Raw genomic sequence first — 21,871 nt, 5'->3', positions numbered from 1 at the left:
AAAGCCCGAATCTTCCGTGCTTTCCCGGGAAGCCTCACACAGCCCTTGTAACTCCAGGAAAAACCCAGGAGGGATGCTCGGGTGACCCCCCCCTTCTCCAGCTTAACTCATCCCCCCAGCTCCACATCCCGGATCCCCACCTAACACTTCCCAGCTAAGCCTGGGGCAGAGCTGGCAATGCCAAGGGGGAAGCATCCCGGAGAAACCCCAAATCTATGCGGGAAAAGAAAAAACAAACTGGAAAATAGAGAATCTCAGGCGCTCTGCAGGGGGGACCCCCCCCCCGCCTTTGAACCACCCCCCGGGCCCGGTGCCCACCTTGGCCTCGAAGCAGATCCCGTGCTGGAAAGCGTCCTCGTTGTGCAGGGGGATGCGGAGGTCGTGCCTGTCGTCCACCAGGTTGTACTTGGACTTGGCGGGCATGGCGGCCCCGCGGCCACCGGGCAACCCCTGCAGCTCGCCCGGCCCCGGCCCCGGCCCCGCCGCTGCCGCTGCCGCCGCGTAACCTCCGCCCCTCGCCGCCGGACGGCCCCGGGGCGGGGACGCGCCGCCGCGGAAGGGCGGGGGAAGGGATGGAAGGGATGGGATGGAATGGATGGAGGGGAGGGGGTTTCTCAGCGCGGGTCCCGCACACGCATTTTTTCCCCCCCTCCTTTTCCAGCGGGGACTCGAAGGGGCGGTGGGAAAGGCAGCGCTGACATCTAGTGAAAAGTACCGGGGATGCAGCCCAGCCCCGCCGGAGTTGTTTGGGTTTTTTTACAAAAATTAATTAAAAAAGGCTTGGGGGGCTGGGGGAGGTCCGGCTCAGGCTCCAGGACACACACACAGGGTAAAACCCCCGGGTGGGTGCGGGGTCCTGGGGAACGCATCCCGGCTCAGTGGGAGAGCCTGGGCTGCTGGAAGTGCTGGAGGCAGAAAATCCATGCAAATCTTTGGATCAGCACCGGAAACCAAGCGAGATGGAGGTGAAAACGTTCCAGTTCCTGCTTATTGAAAAGACCACTCCTTAGGACAAGAGCAGACCCTTGTGTGCCCGACGTTACAAAATCCCTGAATCGTGCTTCCCCCCCCCCCCTCCATTAAAGTACCATTGCTGACTTCAGATGTGCAGGGACCCACTTGCACAGATGTGCTGGGACCCACTTGCACAGATGCGCAGGGACCCACTTGCACAGATGTGCAGGGACCCACTTGCACAGATGTGTAGGGACCCACTTGCACAGATGTGCTGGGGCCCACTTGCACAGATGTGCAGGGACCCACTTGCACAGATGTGCTGGGACCCACTTGCACAGATGCGCAGGGACCCACTTGCACAGATGCACAGGGACCCACTTGCACAGATGTGCTGGGGCCCACTTGCACAGATGCACAGGGACCCACTTGCACAGATGCGCAGGAACCCACTTGCACAGATGTGATGGGACCCACTTGCACAGATACATAGGGACCCACTTGCACAGATGTGATGGGACCCACTTGCACAGATGTGCTGGGACCCACTTGCACAGATGTGATGGGACCCACTTGCACAGATGTGCAGGGACCCACTTGCACAGATACACAGGGACCCACTTGCACAGATGTGCTGGGACCCACTTGCACAGATACACAGGGACCCACTTGCACAGATGTGCAGGGACCCACTTGCACAGATGCACAGGGACCCACTTGCACAGATGCACAGGGACCCACTTGCACAGATACACAGGGACCCACTTGCACAGATGTGCAGGGACCCACTTGCACAGATGCACAGGGACCCACTTACACAGATGTGCAGGGACCCACTTGCACAGATGCACAGGGACCCACTTGCACAGATGTGCTGGGACCCACTTGCACAGATGTGATGGGACCCACTTGCACAGATGTGCTGGGACCCACTTGCACAGATGTGATGGGACCCACTTGCACAGATGTGCAGGGACCCACTTGCAGAGGTGTGATGGGGCCCACTTGCACAGATGTGCAGGGACCCACTTGCAGAGGTGTGATGGGGCCCACTTGCACAGATGTGTAGGGACCCACTTGCACAGATGCACAGGGACCCACTTACACAGATGTGCAGGGACCCACTTGCACAGATGCACAGGGACCCACTTGCACAGCTCTTGCTGCAAGCCTGGGCTGTGTCACTGCTCACCCCGACGTGTGACACACCCTCAGGTAGGGCACCATCCCCGTGTTTTCACACCCACAGGTGCTCCATGACAGCTGGGAAGGTCACCACCCAGCAGGATGGCTGGAGAGCTCACCTGGCCCCTCACACACGCCAGAGGAACAACCTGGGAAAAGCCTTTCCCAGGGCAGGTGTGCCCCCCGACTCCACAATTCCCACACTTCTTGCTTGGCTCTGCTTAGGTGGGAATGGCAGGGAAAATTCCCTCCTGTGCCTCAGGTGACTGGAACACAAACAAGAGCAGTGCTGGAGGTTGACCCTTCCCTGAGCCTGGCAGACCCAGGGCCACTGATTTTTCAGGCTGAATCAGGCTCAAGTTCCTTGGAGTCTCTAATGTAGCTCAAAGCCATCCAGAGATGCAGGGTTTCAGCCATAACCAAAAATCTCTTGTTTCCCCTCAAAGTGGGGTGGGCTTTCCACCATCCCCAGAGGCTTGGATAGTGAGTTGGGCACAGAGAACTACAATGCCAGGCTGAAAAAAAAAAAAATAAAAATTCATGTGCTCAGTCATGCCTATGAGAGGTGTATGGGAATGGCTACTGTGCTGCCAGCTTCCTTGGCTCCAGGCTCAGGGTGGGATCACACAGAGCTGTCAGCTCTGGGAGAAGTGAATCAGAGGATGATTTCCCACTGCAAGCAAGATGCCTGGAAGCCCTGGCTTCCTGAAAACTTCTTTTGAAAGGGAGCAGGGGGTCGGTGCTGGGCATTGCAGCTGCAGCAGCTTGGCAGAGAGCTGACCTCTCCCTCCCCATGGGGTGCTTCAGCTCCCTTAAGTCTAGGACAGGCAGAAGGCCAGAGTCTTGAGCCTGGCTCTTCTCTGTGGTGTTTTATGCTCTGGGTTCTTGCTGCAGGTTTCTGCTTACCCTTAGCAAAGGTTTAGATGGGAGCACAGAAGTCCCAGGTGCTGGCAATGTCACTGGAGAAGTCCCCTGGAGGTCTGTAGTCCAAAGGCTGCTCCAAACAGGGCAAGTTTCAAGAGAAGAGCAGCAGCTCAGGGGTGTATCTGGATGAGATGACTCCAGGGATAGGGATCTCAGAGCCCTGGCCTTGTGCTGGATTTGGTTCAGGATATCCAGTCTTTCCAGCTCCTGGCTTTCTACAGCCCTGTGGATTCAGTGAGGAACTGAGTTCCTTTGTGGGAGGGATTTCAAGCATCTCTTCAGTGAATGGTGACTTTAGGGAGGTTTTCCCCTGACATAATCATCCCTCTTCAATGGAAAGCCTTCAGATATTCCTGGTGAACAAACCAGCTCCTCTCAAATATTCCTGGTGGGTTTGCTTGGCAGTACTGGGGCTGCTCACCCACTCACCAGTGGGTGGTGACTGAGCCTCGTCCACAGTTGCAGTGACTTAAAATTCTGGATTCAGCAGCAGCTTTTGGGGCTTCTGGCAACTGGTTGGTCCCAAAGCCCAACCTGGCTGTTGCCCCGAGTGTGATTTGGGAGATAGAGCATCAGGCAGTGCTCCAAAGGCACACACAGGCTCTGCAGGAAGTTTTGGATACCTGTGGCATTTCATGGGATTCCACCTTCCTCTTGGGTTACAAAAATTCACTGTGACCTCAGAAGAAAAATATTAAAAAAAAAAGGGAGAGAGAGAGACAATAACCAACTTTCCCTGCCAAACTACCGCTTCTTCCTGGGAGAGGTTTTCTGGGATTTTGAGCCCAGGATGTCAAGCCCAGTCCACCACCACCAAGCCCACCAGCAAGTACCCAGAAAGGAAGGAGATCCCCGAAGAACAGGGAGAAAATGAACGCTCTCACACTTGTGTTTGTCCTGCCGATCCTAAACCGGTTTCCTCCGTTTCCAAATCAATAATTAGAAGCCCTGGGATGACACGCTGGAGCTGTGGAACCGGTTTCCCTGTTTTCCCAGCCCCAGCCCTTTCCGCCGTGGCTCACCCGCCCTCACCCAACAGCTTGGGACAAAGGTCTCGGTGTCACCTGAGCAGCGGGGACCTCATCAGACCCAGGGACAGGGCTGGGCGAGGACTTTCCCTTAACCAAAGTTTTCAGCATCCTCCGCGGGGCGCGGAGGAGGAAGCAGAGGAGCATCCTCCGCTCCCCCCCCACCTCCCCACGCGTGTCCGGGAGTTTTCCCCAAGCCTCTCCTGACCCTGCTCGATGCCAACCACGGGCTGTGGATTTATAAACCTGGGCTGCCATCTCCTGGGAAGACAGAAAAATGCAGCCCCCACTTAACACTCCCAGGCCTTTTGGGGTTCTGCCCCATCACCCCAGGGCTGAACGGTTTCACCCCTAACCTGTGATTTTTAAGACTTTTTTTTTTTTTTTTTTCCACCCTGTGAGGCTGAGATGCTTTGGCAACGCTCACATGAAAGCAAAAAAACCCCATCACCTTACACCCATTCCCAGGAGGCAGAGTCCTACAGGGCCACTACATCCTGGGGGTGCCCAGGGGACAGCTGGGACAGGCAAGTGTCACCCCAGCTGGCAGCATCCTCAGGTGCTCTGCACCAAGACACAACCCCAAAAGTAAGGAACCCAAAAGAGGTGGCTGGGAGTGTTTTGAGTTCACTCATAATGAAGCATCAAAAGGCTTTGAGAGATTCCAGGACTAGAAAAGGGCTGTAAATATTTTATAAAAATAGCCTGGCCTGCGAGTGTCAGCATGCATTGTATGGTCTCAGCCTTATAAAACAAAAAAAAAAAAAGAAAAAAAAAAAGAAAAAAAAAAAAAAAAAAAAAAAAAAAAAAGAAAAAAAAAAGGGGAAAAAAAGGAAAAAAAAAAAAAGACCCCAACAAACCCAAACATTACGAGAATACTGCTGTATTTCCAGCAGAAAGATATATTTGCTACAGTAACACTCACAACCTATAACAGAAGCCACCTATAATTGTTTATCCAGCCTGGGAGATGTGGAGTTTGCAGAGAACTTTGTACCTCAAACACTGCTTGTGCCAACACTGCAAAGCTGGGACTTTCCCTGCCCACCTGCACAAAAAATCAGGGATTCAGGATATTTACACCTGGACACTGACTGCACATTTTTCTTCCACAGCGCCAGTGCAGCACAGTGGGTTTGGGGAAAATAAACTGGCAGTGTTTGTGCTCAGGAGGCCCTTTCTCTGGGAAGGGAATGATTAAAGGGCTTTTTGCCAGGTAAGCAGATTTTTTATTGTGCTGAATGTGGGTGGGAATGAGGAGCAACACAGAGGAAATGAGCAGATGGCAGATTTTGCAGCTCTAAGCGATAAATTGTAAAGCAAATGGGTTCTTAAAGGGATTCAGACAGGACAGGTAGGATCCAGCTCATAGTTTGGTGTTGGGCTTTGGTTTAGTGGCCTTCCAGGAAATCCTGCAGCAAATTATTTTATGGTCATGGTTCTATAATTGAAGAGTGAACTGCAGCACCCAGCTCTGTAACATCAGAGCATCTCAAACCACCTGTGAAGCCAGGGTGGGCTCTGCACAGTTCTAGGTGGAAGAAATGCTGAGCAAGGGGTGAGGCACGGCAAGCAGATGCCTTTTCATAGAATCACAGAATGGGCTGGGTTGGAAGGGACCTCAGAGCTCATCAAGTCCAACCCTTGATCCACTCCCACTGCAGTTCCCAGCCCATGGCACTGAGTGCCACATCCAGGCTCTTTTGAAATATCTCCAGGGATGGAGAATCCACCCCTTCCCTGGGCAGCCCATTCCAATGCCTGATCACCCTCTCCAGAAAGGAATTCTTTCTAATGTCCAACCTAAACCTCCCCTGGCACAACTTGAGACCTCTTGTGCCCTCTTGTCTTGCTGAGAGTTGCCTGGGAAAAGAGCCCAACCCCCCCCTGGCTCCAACCTCCTTTCAGGGAGTTGGAGAGAGTGATGAGGTCTCCCCTGAGCCTCCTCTTCTCCAGCCTCAACACCCCCAGCTCCCTCAGCCTCTCCTCATAGGATCTGTGCTCCAGTCCCTTCCCCAGCCCAGTTGCCTCCTTTGGACCTGCTCCAGCACCTCAATCTCCTTCCTGAGCTGAGGGGCCCAGAACTGGACACAGGACTCAAGCTGTGGCCTCCCCAGGGCTGAGCACAGGGGCAGAATCCCTTCCCTGGACCTGCTGGCCATGCTCTTCCTGAGCCAGCCCAGGATGCCATTGGCCTTCTTGGCCACCTGGGCACACTGCTGCCTCCTCTTCAGCTTCCTGTCAATCCAGACTCCCAGCTCCCTCTCTGTCTGGCTGCTCTCAGCCACTCTGTGCCCAGCCTGGAGCTCCCCATGGGGTTCTTGTGGCCAAAGTGCAGGACCCGGCACTTGGCCTTGTTGAACCTCATCCCGTTGGGATCAGCCCAACTCTCCAGTCTGTCCAGGTCCCTCTGCAGAGCCCTCCTGCCTTCCAGCTGATCCACACTCCCCCCAGCTTAGTGTCATCTGCAAATTTGCTGATGATGGACTCAATCCCCTCATCTAAATCATCACTAAAGATATTGAACAGCACTGGGCCCAACACTGATCCCTGGGGGACACCACTGGTGAGTGGCTGCCAACTGCCTAAAAACACCCAGTGATTCACATCCAAACAGCAAGGGCTGGGAAGGGAGCAAAAAGTTCCTCCTAGTGGGGAGCAAGGCAAGTCTGCTGGAGTTAAGGTCAGGAACTTGCTGGGATTTTATTCTGATGATCTCATTCTCATCAGGCATTCACACACCTGTGTGTCTGTTGATTTTAGAGGTGGGACTGGGAACAGTTTCAGAGCTGCTTTTAAAAACCAGGCTCATCTTTGCTATCCACTGTGGTGTGGCCAGATTGGTGATGGAACCACCTGAAGACTCAGGCTTTGTCTTTCACAGAAATATTCATTCCTTGCACCATCAATTCCTTTCAGTTTGGAATTATCCCAGGGTTTTGGAGGCTCTCCCAGGAAGCCCCTGTCTTGAAAGGTTTTTCTTTCAGAAATACAAACACCTGGTGCCTCTGGAATAAATGTGCCAGGTAAAATTAACATTAAAAAATTAACATTCTTCCCTGCCAGCCTCATCGTGGTCTCCAAGTAAGGGTCCCAAGGCAGGGAGCTGGTGCAGGGGGACCCCATCCCCGGGAGCCCCCCAACCAGCAGCCAAGAGACAGAGGCAATGCCCACACCCACTGAGCATTTCCCAGCCATGCAGGAGCCATCCCAGGCAGCATTCACCTTCCTCTGACCTCACTGGCACATCCCTAATAAACATTCCTAAATCCCAGAATCCCAGGGGTTGGAAGGGACCTCTGAAGATCCCTGATGCCAGAGCAGGGCCCAAACCAAGCCAGGTCACTCAGAAATGCATCCACGTGGGTCTTGAAAGTCTCCAGGGAAGGTGACTCCACAACTTCCCTGGGAAACCAGAACCTTTCCAGGACAGAAATCCTCACTCATGTTGAGCTGGAGCTTCCTGTGCTCTATCTTGGACCTTTTCCCCCCCTCTTATCACAGGGCACAAGTGAGAAGAGTTTGTCCCTTCCTTCAGACACCCAGCCCTCAGGTATTTATACACATTATTAAGTTCCCTCTCAGTCTTCTCCTCTCCAGCCTAGAAAGCCCCAGGTCTCAGCCTTTCTCCATCAGGCAGGTGTCCCAGTCCCTTCATCATCATCATCATCATCATCATCATCATCATCATCATCATCATCCTCACAGCCCTCCCTTGTACTTTCTCACATAAATCCCTGTCCCTCTTGAACTGGGGAGCCCAGAATTGGATGCAATACTCCAGGTCTGAGCAGGGCAGAGTAGAAGGGGAACAGAACCTCCCTCAACCTGCTGGACACCCCCTTTTTAATGCCCCCCAGGATGCCATTGGCTTTCCTGACCACTCTATATAAATGGCACTAAAAACCCCACACTTTGCAGCCACATCATTCGTCACCACCCTGGGCTGTGAGAGTTACCAGTGAGTTTACCAATCCCAGCTGCTGATTAGAAACCCCAAACCCTTTACCTCCCAAGTGTAGGGCACTTCCCATCCTCACAGCAAGCCGAGCAGACAGCCCTGGGGCTCAGCTCCTTCCCCAGCTCCCTTTAGGAAGGGACACAGCTGGAAAACACCTGGAGCACACAGGGCACAGCATCCCCACCACCACCCAGACACAAGACCCTGCCCCCCCCCCCCACTCTCTCCAGCCTCATCCTTTTAAATCACCACTTTTCCAGTTGCTCCCCTAGGAGTGAAGCAAACTGTCCCCCACCACCTGCCAGCCCAGGGAAGGGGAAAAAATAATGAAAAAAAGTGGAAGAAGTCAAGGAGTTGGCTTGTTGCCAGGTGGCTGGCAGGTCTCCCTGCTCACCTGGGGCTGGTGATGCCCATGGCTGAGGGCTGATGAGAAGAGGAGGGGGGTGAGGACTGGAAGAGGGAGGGAAATGTCCCATTAAGTCCCTTGGATGGGGACAGGGAGGGCTGCACTACTGGGTGCTGGCTCTGCTGAAGTTACCTCCTGGTTTTTAAGGTGCTGGGCCCAAGGTAGAATCAGTGGAGAAGGAAAGGTTTTGAGGTTGGTTTTGTCTGGAAGCAAGGGATTTTTACACACTGAGACCTCCTCTCTCTGCAGGAAGAGCCTGGGGCACCTTAGGCTTGTCCAGAATCCATGATTTTGGTCACAGCTCTTATGTTGCACCAGAGCCAAGAAGGAATCTGAAGGAATCTGACTCCAGTCAGATTCAATCTCACTTCTCCATGAGAGCATCTTCTTCATTTGTGTGGCAAGCAGGTACCTGTATTCAAATGCTATGCTAATTGCTGTGTCTAGCTGTCAGGATTCTCACAGCAACCCCTCACTTGTGGCTGATCCATAAATCCAACACTTGGCATTCTTCATCTGGGGATGCAGCTTAAGATCTTCAGCCACATGATTGATCTGCTTGCCCAGTGCAAGACACCAAAGTGAGGAGGAGGAGGAGGAGGAGGAGGAGTTGTTCTCCTGAGTGCTCTCCCCTGTGCATCTCTGCAGCTCACTGGGACAGCTTTTGATTTTTTGATAATTTACCAAGGCTTATTTGCCAGCTAATCAGACACAGCCCCATCCTTTAATTGCCTTGTAAACTGCCAAAATGATCCATCCTGACACCAGCCTGAGTTTCTCTGTGGTTTGACATGTGGGGACTTCAGGAGGGTGGCAAGGAGAGGGCTGGGACAGCAGCAGGCAGGAGGAACACCCTGAATAAACTTGTGGGTTTGTACCTTTTTCCCCCTTGCCAAAGGGACATGGGAAGAGGTGCCCCAAGCACAGCCATCCCAATGGGTGCCAATGGGTGCAGCATTGCTGGGGACACTCCCTGCACCCAGTCCCACCTGGGCAAAGTCCTCAGCAGAGTCTCTCAGTGCTCAGGGACACCCTTGGGGACATGTGCCAGTCCCTTGTCTTGACTTGGAAAACCTCTGCCCATCTCCCCAGGTGTCTTCCCACAGCCAGATGGTAGCCAGTGGCCTGTAAAGGGCAGGATTTCTCCCACTCCCACATATTTTGTGTCCTAATGTCCTGATTCTGATTTATTCTCCTAAGGGACCTCTTGTATCTGGGCAATTTTCTTGCCTGGAGATGAAATCATATGAAAAAATATTACAAACATTTACCCCCAAATCCCAGTGACTGCAAATGCAGAGGGAGGAGTTAAAGCAGCACAGCACAGCTCTGGCTGCCAGCAGCACAGGGCTTCTGTCATTTCAGCCTGGTTGGATGTTGGTGACAGGAGAGGTGAGAAGCTCAGGTGAGTGCCTGGGGGCTGGGTTGTCTGCTGCTGCTGCCAGGATGGATGGAGGGAGGGAGGGATGGAGGGAGGGAGGGATGGAGGGAGAGAGGGATGGATGGGAGGATGGAAGGATGGATGGATGGATGGATGGATGGATGGATGGATGGATGGATGGATGGATGGATGGATGGATAGGCGGATGGATGGATGGAGGGATGGAGGGATGGAGGGATGGAGGGATGGATGGATGGAGGGATGAAGGGATGGAGAGATGGAGGGATGGAGGGATGGAGGGATGGAGGGATGGAGGGATGGAGGGATGGAGGGATGGAGGGATGGAGGGATGGATGGATGGAGGGATGGAGGGATGGAGGGATGGATGGAGGGATGGAGGGATGGAGGGATGGAGGGATGGAGGGATGGAGGGATGGAGGGATGGATGGGAGGATGAATGGATGGATGGATGGATGGATGGATGGATGGATGGATGGATGGAGGGATGGAGGGATGGAGGGATGGAGGGATGGAGGGATGGATGGAAGGATGGATGGATGGATGGATGGATGGATGGATGGATGGAAGGATGGAAGGAGGTAGGGGGAGTGGTGTGCCCTGAGCCCCATCCCTTTCCTTGGTGGGGCCCTGGGGAGCAGGGTGGGGGGGTTCTCCCCATGCCCACTGGGCATGCTGGGCCCTGCTGGGCCCAGAGCAGGGCGGATCCTTGGTGTTGCCCTGGATTTTCTCTTTCTGTTCTTTTCAGGGCCTGCTGAGGCATCAGCTGCTGTAGATGGCTCAGCCCCCATCCCAGCATCATGGGAGAAATTTAAGAGGACTTTGTTTCCAAACAATTGCAAACGCACACTTGGAGAATCTGTAATTTAAACTCCAATCCTCCTTCTGCTAACAGTGATGGATGACTTTTTTCCTCCTGCTCTGAGGGCCCTTGGATCCTGCACAGCAGATGCCTTCCTGATTTATGGGTTGCCTCTTCAGCTGACAGGGAGCAAACAGCCCAAATCTAATTACCCTGCTCTTCTTAGGATACTTTCCCATCTTGCTTCCATCTTCTTACTGGGGCTCTCCACTCCACCTTTCTGCAGCTGACTTGTGTTTTACGGGTAACCTTGGCAGGGATACAAATAATCTCTGTTACACTCCTCCCTGCACTGGCAGAGAAGTTCCTGGGAGCCAGGGACTGATGCTAGAAATTCTATTTTTTTCTGCCTGGCTCAGTCAGTGAGAAAGGTCAAGATGTGGGGATGATGGGGAGGAAGGAGAAAAGGCAGTGCCAGCAACATTCGCTGCCTCTGACAGGTGCTGGGAGAAAAGGGAGGGATGGATGGGGCCACACGAAGGGCTAAAAATAAATGTTCTTTCGAAAGAGAATCTTGCTGCCTCAACTCTTTTCCCATTCTTTTCTCCCTGAGAGTGGTTAATTCTCCTCGGGAGCCCCATTCATTCGGCAGATGTTGCTTTTCTTTGTGTGATTAGCCTGAAATCAATGGAAAATAACCCCGGGCTTTAACAGATATTGGAGCACAGGATTCTGGAGCTACGAGGTGCTTCAGCAGCCCAAACAGATGCTGGAATTACTGCCCATAAGAAAAGAGCAGCCAGAGACATAGTTATGCTGTTAAAATAGCATTGCCTGGGTTCAAGTGTTAATAGGGGGGGGAAATGCCTGGTGAGAGCTGCAGGGATCTGGCACAGGGACCTGGAGTGAGGCCTCCAGGGTGGTTGGTGAGCTGGAGTACCAGGAGAAGCTGAGAGAATCATAGAATCCTAGAATTGGGTGGGTTGGAAGGGACCTCAGAGCTCATCAAGTCCAACCCTTGATCCACTCCCACTGCAGTTCCCAGCCCATGGCACTGAGTGCCACATCCAGGCTCTTTTGAAATATCTCCAGGGATGGAGAATCCACCCCTTCCCTGGGCAGCCCATTCCAATGCCTGATCACCCTCTCCCTAAAGAAATTCTTTCTCATGTCCAACCTAAACCTCCCCTGGCACAACTTGAGACCTCTTGTGCCCTCTTGTCTTGCTGAGAGTTGCCTGGGAAAAGAGCCCAACCCCCCCCTGGCTCCAACCTCCTTTCAGGGAGTTGGAGAGAGTGATGAGGTCTCCCCTGAGCCTCCTCTTCTCCAGCCTCAACACCCCCAGCTCCCTCAGCCTCTCCTCATAGGATCTGTGCTCCAGTCCCTTCCCCAGCCCAGTTGCCTCCTTTGGACCTGCTCCAGCACCTCAATCTCCTTCCTGAGCTGAGGGGCCCAGAACTGGACACAGGACTCAAGCTGTGGCCTCCCCAGGGCTGAGCACAGGGGCAGAATCCCTTCCCTGGACCTGCTGGCCACGCTGTTCCTGAGCCAGCCCAGGATGCCATTGGCCTTCTTGGCTACCTGGGCCAAGAAGGGCTCAGGCCAGGAAAGGGGAGACATCAAAAAAAAAAAAAAACAAACAAACCTTTCCCCCGCCTTGGCAGAAGCTGCAAACTCAGCCCTGTGCTCAGTGTCGTGGCCACTTGGGTTCATCCTGTCCAAGTGGCAAAACCAGCCAGGTTCTGGCTTAACTGACTTCTTAAAATGAGTTTATCTGGTAGGTTCTAATTCCCTGAACGGGCCTTTTCTTGATAACTTTTAAAATCAGGTTGCTGCAAGGTTTGGACTCAAATGCCAGCAAACCCCAGGTGACTGTGCTCTTACCTTTCCCAGCCACAGCCATAACCTCATCAAAGAGCCAAAACAGAATTATCTGGTGAGCACAGAGTCCTCCTAAAAGTCAGAGGATGAGGATGAATTTTCTTCCTGCTGCCCACTATAAAACCACTGGATCCCAATAAGCTTGCCCTTTATTTTCCTCTGTGGGGTTATGAGGGATGATGCCCCCAGTCCAGCCCTCCACCAGCTCCTTGATGAGCCCTCAATCACCATGTCTAGCTGAAATAAACTTATTTCTGATCATCCCCCCTCTACCTGAGGGAAAATATTCTTATTTCTGATCATCCCCCCTCTATGTGGGGGAAAATATCCTTATTTCTGATCATCCCCTCTCTACCTGAGGGAAAATATCCTTATTTCTGATCATCCCCCCCCCTCTGGGGGAAAATATCCTGATTTCTGATCATCCCCCCTCTATCTGAGGGAAAATATTCTTATTTTTGATCATCCCCTCTATACCTGAGGGAAAATATCCTGATTTCTGATCATCCCCCCCTCTCTGGGGGAAAATATCCTTATTTCTGATCATCCCCCCCCTCCTACTTGTGCCCAGCAGCCTGGAGCATCCCTCTGGTGTGGGGACACTTGTGCCCCTGCTCTGTACCCTGAGCCACCACCACCCCCCAGGTCCTACAACTTGCTCAGGTGCTGATTTTCCTCACCAAGTGAAACCTTTGGGTGCCATTTCGAGCACTTTCAGGACAACCCATTTGCAGTCAGCACCATTTCAGAACCCCCAAGCCACATCCTGGGTGTTCCCAGGAGGGAGGAGGGGAACAACAGCCCACGAGACCTTTTTTTTGGAGGTGGTGCCTCCAACCCTCCTCTCAGCCAGATGAAAATGCAAAGCCTTTTTGAATAAATGCCCTTAGACCATTTAATCCAGCAATAGAGCTGCCTGGCCAGTTTGGGGTTTGGTCCCTGAGATCACTGCCTCATTGCAGCATCTGCTGGGATGGCTCCAAACCAGCATCTCCCCCATCCTGGGAACAATTTGGGTACCAGGCACTGGTTCTGTCGGGCTGGGGCTTACCTGAGCTTTTGGGTTGGCAGCAGGGTGCTGATCCCAGCCCTGAAATCCACCTCCTCTCCCTTGCCAGATCACGAAGTGGTTTAAAGGATCCCGGAGCTCCGCTCCTGCCCTGGGGCTGCTCCAGCACCTCCTGCCCCCAGCTCCGGGACAAACCGGGACCAGTTCCTGCAGATCGGGAGACACGAAACCAGTTAATTACCTAAACCCAGTTAATCATCTCCCCGGCTCCCTGCCCTTGCATGAAATTGGATTTAGCACCATTAACTCCCGAGCAGCTCTGAAATCGCTCTCCCATTGCCAAGCAGATTAAGGGAGGGTGTCCGCGGTATTTAATTAACCTAATGAACCCTGACGATAAAATTAGAGGCCACTTCAGCCCTAGTTCCCCGCTGTGCCATGCGGGTGGAACAGCTCCCGGGATCACAGCGGCCTTTGGGATGGATGCGGGGCGGCCCCAGGCTGCGGGGAGGGAATGTCAACTCTTTAGGGGGGGTAAAGCTCTTTAGGGGAGGGTAAAACACTTTAGGGGGGAATAAAACTCTTTAGGGGGGGATAAAGCTCCTTGGGGGAGGTAAAACTCTTTGGGGGGGATGTGAACTCTTTAGGGGGGGTAAAATTCTTTGGGGGGGATGTGAACACTTTAGGGAGGGGTAAAACTCTTTGGGGGGGGATGTGGGCTCTTTAGGGGGGGTAAAACTCTTTAGGGGGGAGATAAAACTCTTTAGGGGGGAGATAAAACTCTTTAGGGGGGGATAAAACTCTTTAGGGGGGGATGTAAACTCTTTGGGGGGGATAAAACTCTTTGGGGGGGATGTAAACTCTTTGGGGGGGATGTAAACTCTTTGGGGGGGATGTAAACTCTTTGGGGGGAAATAACACTCTTAGGGGGGGGATAAAACTCTTTAGGGGGGGATGTGAACTCTTTGGGGAGGGTAAAACTCTTTAGGGGGGGTAAAACTCTTTGGGGGGGATGTGCACTGTTTAGGGGGGGTAAAACTCTTTAGGGGGGGATGTGAACCCTTTGGGGAGGGTAAAACTCTTTAGGGGGGGTAAAACTCTTTGGGGGGATGTGAACTCCTTAGGAGGGAATATGAACTCTTTAGGGGGGGATAAAACACTTTAGAGCCCCAAAAGAGAGGACTGAAGATAACAGAGGGACATTGAAGCCATAAATTGGTCCTTACACCCCGGGGGGTTCAAAGGATTCCAGCTTCCACCTCCAGGAATTTCTCCTTCTAGGAAAAAATAGCAAGAAAATTGCCAAGCACAGGGCACCCATGGGTGGTGTGGATTCTTCCAGCTTTCTAGTTACAGCTGGGTTTGTCTCTGGGTTTGAGGGAGGAAGTGTCAGGTGAGCTCTGCAGCTCCTAATGGTGCTTTCTGGCCCTAAAACTTATGAATCCATAAAGCAGATAATGACTAAAATAGCTCTGCCATTTCCCCGCGACATAAAAATCATTAAAAAAATAGCTTTTAATGCACAGAATGTAAAAGAGAAATGTCAAAGAGCAGCAATCCTGACACAGGCAGCAAAGCCAGTGGCTTTTTTATGATGGGAGAGCTGTTTTTATGAAAATGAAAAACCCAAAAAAAAACCCCAAAAAACCCTAAAACAACTTCTGTCCCCATCTGGCTTCCCAGGAGCCCTGTTCCATTCACCTCTGCATTAACCCCCATGCCTTGCAAGCTGCTCAGCCCCCAGGTGCCAGCATCAGGCAGCAGTGGAAGGAAAAGCTGATTTTCCTCCCTGCAAGCCAGTTTCTTCCCTTGGTGCCAAATTTCCAGAGCCCAGGTGCCTTGGAACCTTCTGGGGTGACACAGTTGGGTCCAAGGGTTTTAGGGGGGCAATTGAAAGGCAGGTTTGATGCCTGAGGAGCCTCATCCTACACCAGCTTTGGGCTTGGCCCTCCTCAGTTCCAATAAACAGATCCAAAAGACATGGGAGTGTTGGGCCCAGTTCTGTTTAATATCTTTATCGACGACTTAGACGAAGGGATTGAGTCCATCATCAGCAAGTTCGCAGATGACACCAAGCTGGGGGGAAGTGTAGACCAACTCGAAGGCAGGAGGGCTCTGCAGAGGGACCTGGACAGACTGGAGAGTTGGGCTGATCCCAACGGGATGAGGTTCAACAAGGCCAAGTGCCGGGTCCTGCACTTTGGCCACAACAACCCCATGGGGAGCTCCAGGCTGGGCACAGAGTGGCTGAGAGCAGCCAGACAGAGAGGGACCTGGGAGTCTGGATTGCCAGGAAGCTGAAGAGGAGGCAGCAGTGTGCCCAGGTGGCCAAGAAGGCCAATGGCATCCTGGGCTGGCTCAGGAAGAGCGTGGCCAGCAGGTCCAGGGAGGTGATTCTTCTCCTGTACTCAGCGCTGGTGAGGCCACACCTCGAGTGCTGTGTCCGGTTCTGGGCCCCTCAGTTTAAGAAGGATGTAGAGGTCCTGGAACAGGTCCAAAGGAGGGCAACCAGGCTGGTGAAGGGACTCGAGCACAGGCCCTATGAGGAGAGGCTGAGAGAGCTGGGGCTGTTCAGCCTGGAGAAGAGGAGGCTCAGGGGAGACCTCATTGCTGTCTACAACTACCTGAAAGGAGGCTGTAGCGAGGTGGGAGCTGGACTCTTTTCACAGACGACCTTCAACAAGACAAGAGGACACAGTCTTAAGTTGTGCCAGGGGAGGTTTAGGTTAGATATTAGAAAGAATTTCTTCACGGAGAGGGTGATCAGACATTGGAATGGACTGCCCGGTGAGGTGGTAGATTCTCCGTCCCTGGAGACATTTAAAAAAAGACTGGATGTGGCACTCAGTGCCATGGTCTAGCAACTGCTCCGGTGGATCAAGGGTTGGACTAGATGATCTCTGAGGTCCCTTCCAACCCGGCTAATTCTATGATTCTATGATTCTATGAAAACTCCCCTGAGCTCAGGATGAAGGAATATACATCACTTATTCCTGGATTTGGGAGCCAATCCTTGTCTGGGTTTCAGTATGGCTTGAAAGTCCTGGAGGCTGGGGCTGGGCCAGTGAAATAATTCAGCTGCCCAAGCTGTTTACCATTGCACAATGAAAAAAAATAAAATAAAATTAATGACAGAATAAGAGTTCTTTTCAATTTGGAACCTTTAATAAGCTCTACTGTTGCTTGTCCCACAGATAAGCAAATGACAGGAATTCCAAACCCCCCCCAGATGCCTTCAACATGGAGAGAAATGGAAATGAAATCTAATAAGGCTCATGAACTCCTCCTTTGCTGCCCTGAGAGACAACTAAAAGCATTTAATTTCCTGCAACCCGAGAGCATGAACTGGACTCAGACACTTGATAAAACTCACTGGGCATCTTTCTGAAAGGTGAAACAAGTAGGACAACATTTTCAAGAAGCTGCATAAGCAAAGTGGGCAGAGCTGAGCAGAGCCTTTGCCTGCCCCAGGATCTGCCAAAAATAATAAAATTTTTTATTATTATTTATTAGACATTTGTTATTTTATTTGTTTGGGGGTTTTTTGGTTGGTTTTGTTAGGGTTTTGGGCTTTTTGGGGGGTTTTTTTTGGTTTGGTTTGTGGGTCGGTTTTTGGTTTTTTTTTTTTTTTTTGGTGGGTGTTTTGGTTTGGTGTGGGGTTTTGGGGGGGCTTTTTTTGGTTTTTTTTTTTTGGCTTTTTTTCTAGGCAGGGGGAATACAGTCCAATTTACAAGCACACTGGCTTTCCCAGGGGAGATTATGGCTCTGGAATAGTGATTCTACCTGGATACTATGGGATGTATCTGCTGCCCTGCAGCGTGGGGGGATCTGCAGGGTTCAGGGTAAGAATAAGCAGGAATTAAGAATCCTAAACCTTGACCTGGCTGCCCAGAGCTGGCAGGGATGATGGGGGCACTCCCTTCCACATTTTGGTTTTTTTTTTTTTCATTTTTATCTAATAATTAATTTTTTTTTTCCTGGGTTGATGGTTGGACAGGGGGGTCTTGAAGGTCTTTCCAACCATGACAATTCTGTAATTCTGGGATGCTCCTCTCTTAGCATAATTATGCCAGCTTAGCATAATTCCCAAGCAGCAGAGCAGGTTTGGGAATGGCCACTTTTCCCCTGCAGCTGAGAAAAAGGCATCTCCTGGCTGCCCACCCCCTGGGCAAGCAGGTCCCAGAAGGCTTCCAGGTCCTCTTGCCCACTCCATGGCTCTGCTTCTTTGCCATACACCTGCAGCAAAAAAATTCAGGGAGCCATCCCTGTGTTAAAGAGAGCTAAAGGAAAAAATTCCCAGTGCCCTTGGAAAAAACACTGGGAAGGGGATGGTGTGGCTACTGGATGCTGTTGGCTTGGGCATCCCTGCTCAGCTCTGGGCTCTTCAAACCCTTTGCTATGGGCAATAAAACCTTAAAAGTGAATTAAAATGTGTGGGGTCCTGCCCTGGAGTCTGGGGAATGGGGTGTTTGGGGAGAAATGCAGGGAAAAGAGGTTGGGTCCTGAGAGCTCCTTTCTGTCCAGGAGGCAGAATTTCTGTGTCTGACATGGAAGCTGGGAAAAGCCCCAAAACTGCAGCTGTGCTGGGCAAATTGGATCATTGGATTAGAGACCAACCAGGAGGAATCTGCACGTGAGAGCAGCTTGGTGCCAGCTATTTTTCATCTGCAGAGGGATGGAAAAAAGCAAAGCCCCTTCCCCACTGTTCCCTTGGCCAGAAGCTGATGGAGATGACACTTGGATATTCCCTGGCATCAGCTCCTCTGCCAGCATCCCAAACATCCTGCCAGGCTTCTTCTTCCCTCTGACTTGACTCTTTGGATGCTGCTGGGAGCACAGGGAGCACTCAGGTCCCAGGAGAGCAGAAGGGCTGAGCCCCAGGTGGAGATGGGACCCCCACAACTTCATGAAAACCCCTGTACCAGGGCAAAGGGAAGAGGGGACATGGGCAGCCTGAACCCCAAGTCCAGGCAGACAAGTGCCAGCCCTGTTCCCTTGGCCAGAAGCTGATGGAGATGACACTTGGATATTCCCTGGCATCAGCTCCTCTGCCAGCATCCCAAACATCCTGCCAGGCTTCTTCTTCCCTCTGACTTGACTCTTTGGATGCTGCTGGGAGCAAAGGGAGCACCCAGGTCCCAGGAGAGCAGAAGGGCTGAGCCCCAGGTGGAGATGGGACCCCCACAACTTCATGAATTGCCTGAAAACCCCTGCACCAGGGCAAAGGGAAGTGGGGGCATGGGCAGCCTGAACCCCAAGTCCAGGCAGACAAGTGCCAGCCCCATCCTGGTCCTCAGGACCCACCCTTGGGTGCTCACTGTGCTCTCTGCTCCCACTGGTGATAGCTGGAACAGGGAGCAAAAGGCTGAGAGGCTGGGGGTTTGGGCTCTTCAGGATCTATTTAGGACTGAAGTGGCCTCCAGCCCCAAAAAGGGATTAGCTACAGACACAGTGAGCTCTGGCTCCATTCTCAGCTTCTTTGCTAGGGAAAAAGCCAACCCCTTACCTTGCTGGGAGCATGGAGCAGGAGGAAGGCTCTTCTGGAGGATGCTCATGGTGGTGCCTGCTTAAAAGCTGCAGCTGGCAGCAGGATCCAAGCCTGAGTTTGCAGGGAAGGTTTGGGCAGGACCCCTTGGGGGACAGATGCTGGGAAGAGCCAAGCTCCCACCATCAGTTGCAGCAGAAGTTTGGCTGGGGGGAGACTTGGGAGGGGTCCTTTTGCCTTCCCTGCCCCAAACCTGCCTGGAGCTGGCCCTGAGCATGCTTGGGGAGGGAAGTTGAAGTTAAATATCAGCTGGGATTGAGCATTTTCTCTCTAAATGGGGTGAGTGGCTGTGGTCACAGGTGCTGCCAGCCCATCAGAAGCAGCTGCAGGTGGCTGAGGAGGAGGTACCCAGCCACACACGGATTTTTGGGCAGGAACAACATTAGTTCTTTGTTCCCTGCTGTTCCTTTTCTACCTTTGGAGTCACTGTTAAATTTGTCAAGAGTGATTCACAACAACGTGGCAACTGTGGGATCCAAGCTGCTGCTCCACACCACGGGGAGGGAGAGGGGGAAAAGCTCCTGAGATGTGACAGGAACTGGAAGGAGTGAAGAGAAAAGTGCAGCTACTCCCCTAAGCCCTGGCCTTGCTTCATCAGGGTGTTCCTGTAATTGCTGAGCATTTCCCAGGCTCTGGCATCACCTCTGGACATTTCCCTTGCCATTCCAGTGGGGCTTTAGCAGGGCTGAAATTCAGACTATGGCTCAAGCAGTTCAGTGTCTTCAGCTTTTTTCTGCAGCATGGGCCAAGGAGCCACCTCTTTGTGTCCCCAGAGCCATCCCTGTCCTTCCTTTTCATGATAAACCTCAGAATCCCCAGGGTTTGCTGCTGGGTGCCCAGCTCAGCCCTGGCTCAGGGCAGGATTATTGCCAGTGCCCATCTCAGCAGCCTTTGGTTCTCCCATTTCACTCCTGAATTTGGGATAAGGACCCAAACTGGGCTCTGTTTCACCAAGCAGAGGGGGTTAATGACTCCTTTCCATCTCCACTCCTTGTTCCCCCTAAAACAACCCCAAATGTGGTTGCAGTGTGTCTGTAGGCTCTGCTTCCCTCTGGGACTGGATCTGAGGAGGGGGACACAATCCCACCTCCTCCCTGAGTTGACCCTGGAGCAGATTCCCAGGCTTGCAGATTCCCAGCTGGAGCAGGATCCCTGGATGATGGAGATGCCTGAGCTTTTGCTCACCTCACCCAAGTCAAACACCTTCTCCTTTTGCAAAGCACTGAAGGGTCCAGCAAGCCAAGCCAAAGAAAAATGTGATTCCTTTCTATTTAACATCACCTCTCAGTGTCTGCAGAGCCTTTCAGCTCACTGGGAACATCACAGAGCCCTTCAGCTGGCATCAGGCCTGGTTCCACCTCCTGGCATCTCCTCGGGTACCTTGCTGTGTCCTGGGGCAATTCCTGCTCACAAATCCCCACCAAAACACTTGTGGGGAAGGACACGTTGGTGCTCCCTGGAGATTTTTGGAAGCACTTTTGGGGATGGGTGACATTTTCCTTTCTCACCAGAGCCATCCCTACAGAAATGCTGCTACCACCAGCCAGTTCCATGCAGATGATGTTTATTCCCCAGTGCAGAGAATTCCTGTAACCACTGAAAAATCTGTAACTGTCAGAAAAATGCAGCAATGGAAGCAACAGCACACTCGAGCAATCCATCCCTTTGCCATCAAATGCATCCATGAAAACAACCATTCTCCCTCCTTTACCTTCCATAGGCAAAAAAAAAAATAAAATAAATCTGCCATGCATTTGTTCTGTGACCCAGCTGGGTCACCCTAACACCTGCATGGCCTGGAGAACACAGCATGAGGCAAGGAAAAAAATAAAAATAAACAAACCCCTCCTCTATTTCCCTGCAAAACTGGGACATGATGAGTGGGTTCTGGCAGTCTCTTCATTAGGAGCTCTTCACCTGTGAGTCAGCTTCTGGTGGAGCTGATGTGAATGTATCAGATGGAAAAAAAAAAAAAAATCACAAATCTGATGGGAAAGGGAAAAGTTTAATGAGGAATCCTCAGAAGGGTTGGTGGGATGGTGCTCACAGAACCTCTCTCATCTGCTGTCCCCTCCCTGTACCCTTTTGGGCTTAGAAGCCACCTGGTTGCCAGGGCTTGGCAATTTGCAGGTGCTGGGGTGGCTGCAAAGGGCTCTATCCCAGCAGGAATTCCCTTTTCATCTCCCTGCCTTTGGCATTCTGCTGCCTGTTGCTGTTATTATTGTTAGTGCTGTTCTTCTGATTACACAGCACTTTTTAATTGCCTGGTAAATTTGTGCCACCTTGGAAAAAAAAAACAAAACCAACCAACCAACCAACCAAAAAAAAAAAAAAAAAAAAAAAAAAAAAAACCACAAAAAACACAAAACAAAAAACCACAAACAAACAAACAAACAAACAAACAAACAAACAAAAAAACCAACAAAAAAAAAAACCAAACAACCAACAAAAAAACCAACAAAAACCCCCAGAGGTGGACATGTAATTTGAAATGCTCAAGAGAGCAGGAGCAGAGACAGGATTATTGAAGAGGTGAGGAGGACATCTCCTGAACTGCAATTATTTCCAATCAACTCATTTTTGGGGAGTGTGTGTAGGTTTATGAATCAGATGCAATGGAAATTGATTCATAATTTCCTTTAATTTCCTGCTCTTTGGAGAATTTAAATCCCCATCAACAGAACCTGCAGCAGCCACTTACTGAGAGGTAGGACAAAATTAATATGGGCAAAGCTGGAAGAAACTCACACAGACCCCAAGCTCCCCTGCTCTGTGGG

At 51.8% G+C, this 21,871-nt stretch overlaps 1 protein-coding gene and 1 long non-coding RNA gene across 8 annotated transcripts in view; one reads left to right on the top strand and one right to left on the bottom strand.

The window, feature by feature from the left end:
* Positions 1-554, bottom strand: part of NOS1AP (nitric oxide synthase 1 adaptor protein) — a 43,080-nt gene extending 42,526 nt beyond the window's left edge. For 5 of the 6 annotated variants that reach the window (XM_071751280.1, XM_071751279.1, XM_071751281.1 and 2 more), the window contains exon 1: positions 319-528. In XM_071751280.1, the coding sequence (XP_071607381.1) occupies positions 319-423 (105 nt within the window). In that variant the 5' untranslated portion in view covers positions 424-528. Of the gene's footprint in view, positions 1-318 lie in introns of all 6 variants that reach the window. The other variant, XM_071751282.1, reaches the window with a different exon arrangement.
* Positions 555-5,178: 4,624 nt separating this feature from the next.
* LOC139798759 (uncharacterized) lies at positions 5,179-11,196 on the top strand. 2 transcript variants are annotated; one of them, XR_011726966.1, is made up of 3 exons: positions 5,179-5,307; positions 9,743-9,863; positions 10,753-11,196. It is a non-coding gene; the product is annotated as an uncharacterized lncRNA (long non-coding RNA). The 2 variants fall into 2 exon arrangements; XR_011726965.1 differs by having other exon boundaries at positions 9,659-9,863.
* The last annotated feature ends 10,675 nt before the right edge of the window (positions 11,197-21,871 follow it).

This window comes from Heliangelus exortis, chromosome 8 (genome assembly GCF_036169615.1).
Source record: "Heliangelus exortis chromosome 8, bHelExo1.hap1, whole genome shotgun sequence".
In the NCBI taxonomy this organism is placed as follows: domain Eukaryota; kingdom Metazoa; phylum Chordata; class Aves; order Apodiformes; family Trochilidae; genus Heliangelus; species Heliangelus exortis.
The sequence above is the reverse complement of the archived record's forward strand: the minus strand, read 5'-3'. Positions and strand labels throughout refer to the sequence as shown.